We start from the raw sequence: 8,025 nt of genomic DNA, 5'->3' as shown, positions 1-8,025 counted from the left end.
TACCTAGAAACAAATTAAAATTAAAACACAACTTTACAAAATTTATGAGATGCACAAAAGTAGTTACAAAAGGAAAGTTCATAGCTACATAGGCCTACCTCGAGAAGTAGAAAAATCCCAAATAAATCATCTAAATTTACATCTAAAGAAACTAGGAAAAGAAGACCAAAGTAAGTAGAAGGAAGGAAATAATAAACAGAGCAGAAGTAAACAACATAGGGAATAGAAAAACAATAGAAAAGATCAGTGAAACTAAGAGCTGGTTCTTTGAAAGGATAAAATTGACAAGCCTCTAGCAAGATTCATCAACAAAAAAGAGAGAAATAAAATCAGAAATGGAAGACAAGAGTTCACAACCGACACCACAGAAATACAAAGGATTATTAAAGAATACCAAGAACAGTCGTACACCAACAAATCGGACAATCCAGAAGAAATAAATTTCTAGAAACATACAACCTTCCAAGAAACAGAGAATCTGAACAGACTGATTACTAACAATGAAGTTGAAGCAGTAATCATTTAATCTTTAAGTACTTTAGTGTGCATCTCAAATGTAAGGGCATTTTTCTTACATAAACAAAATGCTATGACTACACCCGACTAAATTAATAGTAAATCTTTTTTTCATATATTTTTAAATTGAAGTATAACTTACATTAAATGAAATATACAAAACTTAAGTGCGGCCTCAAGGAATTGTTTTCTTCTGTTTATAAATCCACATAAACTTCAACCAGAACAAGACCTAGGACATCAAACAATAAGACCATACAAGTAGGTTCTCTTGTGCCTTCCCTAAGTCTGTATTCCACTAAGGATCACGACTGTCTGACTTCTATTACCATAGCTTCAATTTGCTTATTTTAAAACTCCACGTAAATGGAAACATACGATATGTATTATTTTGTGTCTGACTTCTTTAACTCAGCATTATGTCTGTGAGCTGCAAAAGGTATCACAGTTGTTTCTGGGTCCAAACAGACTAAATGTCTGACCATGGGACACCAAGTAACTATATGAGCTTAGCTCTCTGTTATGCACTGACCCACCAAATCATGAAGTTGGGCATGGGCAGCAGTACACACCTTCGAGAGGAGGTACTGCACATGTCCCAGGCTTCAGTGAAAGGAGATACACCATTAGGGCATTATGACCCAGTGGATCCAGTAGAGGTCCAGGAGATTGTAGAAAACAGATGTGGAATCTAGCCTCTGGTAAGCCCCAATCAGAGACCCAGGGTTATTAGACAATAGCATGTCCTACTCTGCAAATACCTTTTCTCCATTTGGGGCAGCTGCAGTAAGTTCCCTTGAAAGTGTGTGCTCACTGCTTCGCTCTCCCAACTTCAGTGACTCGGTGGACCAGGTAACACTGATTAGAGGACAGCCTGACGGGTTACTAATGGGTTGATAAATGAGTCAGGGAAACACATGAAAAAATTGCATACATTGCCTCCCAAATTTAAAAGGCACTCAGCAATATGCCACTGACATAGTAGACATAAAAGATAAAGCAACTTGCCTTTCACTTGAGAATGTTATCTTTGTGTATTTCCCCACCTACAGAGGACAGTGTCCACAGAGCTTTCCAGAGATCGTGCTGCTGCCCTCGTTGATCGTCTTTTCACTGCATGATAAAGACCTTCTCCTCTGGATCCTCTCATGGTGTGGGTGAGAAACATGTGACAAATCCCATGCAACATAATTATTCCTAAGCCTTTGGATTTTTCATTTGTTTTTTATATTGTATCAAGGAAGTTGATTCAGCTCCATTAAATATAATCCACCATTGTCTTGCTTTTATGCAACCAAATGAGCATTCTGTTAATGCTGCTCCAAGCTTCTCAAGCCGGTATATTGAATCCAGAACTACCTACATCATTACATTTGGCCCAATCCAATGTGGTGACTCTCTCTCTTTGGAGCATCACCTTCAGAATATATTTGCATACACATTTCCTGTCCTTCTGTCAATATTATTTAGCTGTATAATCCCACTGTTTTGGAATTGGTCACTGGAAAATAGCTTGAAATACATATAATAACACCTTCCAGTATTACTCATAATTGAAAACATACAACAACCTAAAATGTTAGCTTAACTAATTCATACTTGACTAGATGTTGCACCTGACATTGACATTAAATGTGTTGTTTTGAAGACTTTAAAGTACTGGAGCAAATGCATATGCTTAAATGCTAAATGAAAAAGAAGATACTTATTTGTGTGTGTATATAATGTGATCAGAATTCAAAAAATTTATGACAAAAAGTTTTCCAATTCTTGTAGCATGAAAACAGCTCTTTATTTCAGAATCTCTCTACATTTATTTCTAAAACTCATATAAAGAACAAAAGAATAAAAAAATATAATTACACAGGAAATATCTATTATGTAATGCAGAACACAAAGAAACCTATAAACTCCCACTTACATGTAAGCAGGGTGAAAAGGAAGGCGAAACCAGCAGAATAATTTTCCTACCATGTACACTAGAAAAACTTTAAATGTTTGACAATGCTATGTGTTAATACTTATGAAAACTGGATATACTGTTATTGGAGTGAGTGATTATACAACCTTGGAAACAATTTTGGAGATATACGGTAAATTTGAAAAAGTACACGTCTTATGATCCAGGAATTTTACTCTTAATTATGCATCCAGAAACATTTTAATTAATGTTCCTAAGAAGACATATACTAGAATATTCATAACATTATTGCTTATAATAGTAAGTATGGAACAAAATTCAATTTCTATCAATAGGAGAATGGATTAATAATTATGACATAGTCCATCAATTAAATGCTATAAACAGTGAAAATGAATAAAATAGAGTTACAGCTGTCAGTGTAGTTGAATTTTCTGAAACATATTTTGGAAAAAATAGAGTATAATAGATTTTACATAAATTTTAAAACATGCAAGCAATATTGTCTATTTTTTGGAATGTATTAAAAAATACATGGGAAATATCAACATCAAATTGAGGAGAGTGGTTACCTCTGGTAAGAAGGGAGAATATGATCAGGAATAAGGATTGAGGTGGCCATAATTATATGTAAAAATTTTTTTTTTTAATCTATGCAATATCGTAACTATTTGGTTTTAGTTTCCAGTTTCTGAGACAGAGCTCCTAAATCCTTAGTAGTCTCCTGAGTAATAGAGGTGAAAGGTGTGTCTTTTGCTTTAATAAGGAGACTCTTGGCGGATCCCTACATAACTTCAGGATGGATGCTGGTCATCAGAAAGACTAAACCTTGATTAGAAGGCTGGAACTTTCAGCCCCACTCCCCAAACTCTGGGGAGGTGAAGGGGGCTGGAAATTGAGTTAATAACCTACATGCCTATGTGATAAAACCTCTGTAAAACACTCTAAACAATGGGGTTTTAATAGCTTCTGAGTTGGTAAACATGTCCTATGTGCTGAGACAGTGGCATATCCCAGCTCCATGGAGACAAATGCTCCTGCACTTGTGACACTTGCAGACCCCGCCCTACATTCCTCTCCATCTGGCTGTTCATCTGTATGTTTTAGATAGCCTTTATAATAAACTGGTACATGTAAGTTAAGTGTATTGCCGAGCGGTGTGAACCATTCTTGCTAATTATCAAATCTGAGAAGGGCAACGTGTGATTTATAGTTAGTTGGTCAAAAGTACAGGTGGTTTAGTACTTGAGATTGGTGTCTGAAGTTGAGCAGTTTTGTGGGACTGAGCCCTTTAGTTGTAGGATCTGATGCTAATTCTGGGTAGATAGTGTCAGAATTGAATCAAATTGTAGGATGCCCAGCTGGCATATGAAAAGCTGGAGAACTGGTTGGTACGGAAAACACCTACACTTTTGGCTTTAGAAGTGTTATGGGTAAAAAAGCAACCCTGAATTTCTTATGGTGCGTAAGAATGGGAATTTGGCTATTGACCAGATTATTCTCTATACTTTTTATGTAATTGAAATATTACTGCAAATATTTTTTAAGCAGTGCGGCTGGGGCATGGCATGCAATGTGTGAAATCATGCAGAATGAAGATTCAGAGGTGAGGAATGGCCAGAAAGTTTGGAGACTCGATGGACATGGAAAGGATTTGGGGTTTTACCCTAAGAGAAATGGGGAGCCATTCAGGAGTTTTGAGCAGGACAGTGATATAAGCAGATGGACATTTTGCAAGGAGCATTCTGGCCACCTCGTGAAGAATAAACTGAAGAAGCACACACATGAAATTTGAGAGATCTGTTATGTGTGGTTTTTTTCAAGGAAGATGATAGGATCATTATTCGTATTTCAGCATCCAGTATAGACTAGGGGACATATAAGGCAGCCAACAATATGAATTACAGTATTATAACTGGAAAGAGTTTAGGGATAGTCATAATCTTTCCTTTTTTACTGACACTAATGGCTATGAGATTAATTATTCCAAATGTAATTTTCATTTATTTTCTTACACAAAATACTACTGTTTTGTTCACTCAATTCTCATTTTAAAGTTGACATCCTGATATTTACTTTTCCCCTTTGTCTATCTCATTTAATATCTCTATTTTTCAATAGCCTCTCACTACATCCAGATCACTCTTTATCATTTCCCCCTAATGCCTTGCCTCTTTCTGCTTCTCCGTTTGTTTCAACTGCTGCCTTCTACTATCTCTCCTTCCTTCTCTCTATGCATCTGGGTGCGTGAGGAACTTAAGATCTGGATCAGAACTTGCCTCTTGCAAACTATGACCAGCTTCACTGCTCAAAGAGCACTTGGCTTTCCTGATATTTCAGATATCACCCCCAATGGGTTTATGCTCAGTTTCACCTCATTACCCAGCCTCGCTGTCCTCTCCCCACTTGCTCCTCAAAGATGAATTCACTGTAACCTCCTTTCGTCCTGCCTCAGGTGCCATCATTGTCCCAGATTTAAACTTGACTCAAATAGAAGTTCTATGAGCAGCTTCAGCCCCATATATCTCTCATCTTTTATACCCCACCCTCCACCCCAAGTGAACTTGATGAAATAAGAAAAGCCCAACCTTTGGTCTCTGGGGCTCCTGGGTCCTGCACTGTCCACTGTACCCCCGAGCAGGCCGACATTGTCCCACTCCTGAGTACTTGTATCTTATTCTGATTCCAGGCTTAAGATTGACCCCAGTCCTCCATAGGGCCTTATTTCTGATAACTCAGTTGTGGTTCTAGACCTTACGACCCCCGATTTCTCTCTTTGCCTTGCCCTTATAGACCTGTGGTTTTCTTAAATTTCCATTCTGAGTTTCCATTCTGGTAACCAGTCTATTTGCTGCCATCTGAAGGGATGGGCGCAAAAAGATACTCTTTTTGCGCCCATCCCTTCAGATTGTAGTCTCTTCAGTGAACCTCAGCTCCCAGATTTAGGGCCCTGCTCGCCTCGAAGAGAGAGATAGGGTCTGCATGGCTGATTGCTGATCCCTGCTCTGTGGCCCTCTAAGATGCTCTCATCTGACCATTTGTCTGACACTTGGACAGAAGGTGCAGGGTCAGCATGGATGATGAGCCCTGTCTCCACCCTGGGAGTTGTCAGGTCCTTGTTGCTATTTGGAGCCTGATTTCCAGTAGTCTCTGTCCTTGTGGGCAGATCTGATTCCAGGTGGCACCGCCTTAGCCTTGCCGAAGGAATGAAAAGGGAGAATTATGTAAGATTTCCAGAGTTCCTTTTCGTCAGGAGCGTTTTCAAGGGGAGTAGTCACAGTGCCACTCGAAGGCAGTAGGGGTTTTCTCGTGTCTTTCTATAATTAAAACCTCACTTCCTTCTAAGGTGGATCCCAGTTTAGTGAGTAATTATTTATTATTTCATTTAATCCACACTTGCACTGATGCACAGAGTTGCTTTTCCACAAGTCATTTTAAATATTTTTCGGGGTTGCAGATATAAAGAGAAATGGCATGAACTGAAAACTATTCTTAGAGTTAAGCTTGTGATATTGAAGCTCAAAAATGGACAGAAAGCATGGAAAATACATAGTGAATGTTGAACACTCTGAAAACCAGCCAGTGAGTATTGTTGCTCTGCTTTAATATTTTGCCTATATGACAGTCTTATTTTCAGCATTTAAAAGCAACTTAATTTCTTTACTATTATGTAGTCAATGTCATAATTTTGCATTCTTCTCTAAAAGGAAAAGTAGTCATGTATTTTTTTTACTTCAACTTTTCATGCTACAGTCTACTATATTATACTTTAGACATTATTTTATATACTACTGATATAAAGCATTAGAAATAGTTCTATGACCACATGATATACAGATAAATCCATTTAACTTTTTACATTTACTGTCTTCATTCACCAACTTTGGTTTAGTTTTGAAGTTATATTTTTACAATTTTTTCTTAGATTTTATATGTAATTTCTAAACCTGTCAGAACTCAGATTTCTAGATGTGCTAGAAATCCTGACATTAACCCTGGATATTGTCTTTAGGCCAAAGAAAGAAATCTTCTGAAAATCACTACTCTGTATAAAAATATGATCTTTTTGTCTATTTTAAAATGTTTTTCACCAAGAATCAAGCCTTAACTATATAGTTATAAGTACTCTATGTATCTGGTTATGTCTCAAAAAATAATCTTTGATATCAGAACAAAGGGTGGACATGTTCTAAAAATTAAAATAGTAAGTTAAAATTTATCTCCTGAAGAATAAATGAAATATTTTGCTTTTGCAATTTGGAGCTATGGCAATCAGCCTGTATTAATCACCTGTAAGATAAGTCAAAGAAGAAAATTCTGTTGCTCAGTGAATATTGAATAAAAAGACCCCATAGACTATTCTTGGTTCACCAAAAGAGAAGAGGTTTCTCTTTTTGAGGGATTGAACAAAGGAGTCTTCTCAGGATGTTCTTTTTTGTCACTTCTGAGTTCAAGACTCTAAAACGGATCTTCGGGATGCCAAAACATGAAGATGGCAAGAAAAACATCCCTTTAGCCAAGTATTCGTCATCTTTATAGCTTCTCTAGATAACAGCGAACTTGAAGATGTCCACACATACTATCTAAAGTTGCTTTTACAGCATGTATCTGGAGAGCTGACTGAATATTTTACTTTATTATGGACAATTTAGGGCACAGTTATAGAAATATTTTTCTCTTATGACCAAATTTAAGTGAAATTTAAGAATTATTTGAAGATTATAAACAAAAAGAAAATATATGTTGGTGTTTTGTTTTCCTGTTGGGGTATATGATATCTTAAGTTAATCTTTATGAAGTTAGGGGAAAACTTATAGAACTATTTTGGTAGCTACAGCAAATACACTTCCGTTGCCTATGGCCATTATTAGCTAAGACTGAACATTGGATTAAACATTATTCACAGCATTATTCACAGCTCTCCAATGACTCAAATTTAGTATAAAGACTCTACTTGTGATAAGAGCCAGAGCAACCCAAGACAGTAAATATTATTACTTGGGCTGAAATATTACCCAGAAGCTGAGCCTAGATCACACAGGTTCTCCACTTTAGTGTAGATGCTACCTATCATCTTCATTCTTTAAAAGGGTTGGGATTCTAAAATGACTAAAATATTCCAGGAAACAGGCCTGGTAAGTGAATTTTACTTTGTTTACAAAGTGTATTAAAATATTATCAGCCGCAGGCAAACTGGGTAATAACTAAAGCAACGGAATCAGCACTTAGGAAAGTAAGCAAGGCTGTTATTAAAGGTAAGTCCGACTTTGCTCAAATGAAATGGACTTCATTTAATCTAATTCAATACAACATAGGGCTTTTTCTTCATTTCTTTTAAATAACACATAGAAAAATCTAACTTCACAAACTCTTTACTGGCAAGAGTATTCTCTTATCTATATTTAATAACAATCATTTTTTGTATTGTTAATGATAGTTGCTAATGGTCCAATGACTACATACAATTTTAGTCTGACAGTTTTACAAAACTCATTGGTTGATGGAATAGAAATTTTTATAGCTATTTAGTAATGGGTTATTAAATTAACATGATCAAAGACAACTAGTAGTCATAGCAGCAGTAATAA

The 8,025-nt window shown here is 36.4% G+C and overlaps 1 protein-coding gene across 1 annotated transcript in view; it reads left to right on the top strand.

Annotated features, from left to right (window-relative positions):
* Positions 1-4,029: 4,029 nt before the first annotated feature.
* The window catches only part of LOC102893607 (dynactin-associated protein), an 11,660-nt gene continuing 7,664 nt past the window's right edge, over positions 4,030-8,025 (top strand). Inside the window, exons 1-2 of the mRNA XM_006920085.1 lie at positions 4,030-4,043; positions 5,956-6,019. Of these exons, the coding sequence (XP_006920147.1) occupies positions 4,030-4,043; positions 5,956-6,019 (78 nt within the window). The remainder of the gene's footprint in view (positions 4,044-5,955; positions 6,020-8,025) is intronic.

Source organism: Pteropus alecto, unplaced genomic scaffold, assembly GCF_000325575.1.
Source record: "Pteropus alecto unplaced genomic scaffold, ASM32557v1 scaffold146, whole genome shotgun sequence".
NCBI lineage: Eukaryota > Metazoa > Chordata > Mammalia > Chiroptera > Pteropodidae > Pteropus > Pteropus alecto.
The sequence above is the reverse complement of the archived record's forward strand: the minus strand, read 5'-3'. Positions and strand labels throughout refer to the sequence as shown.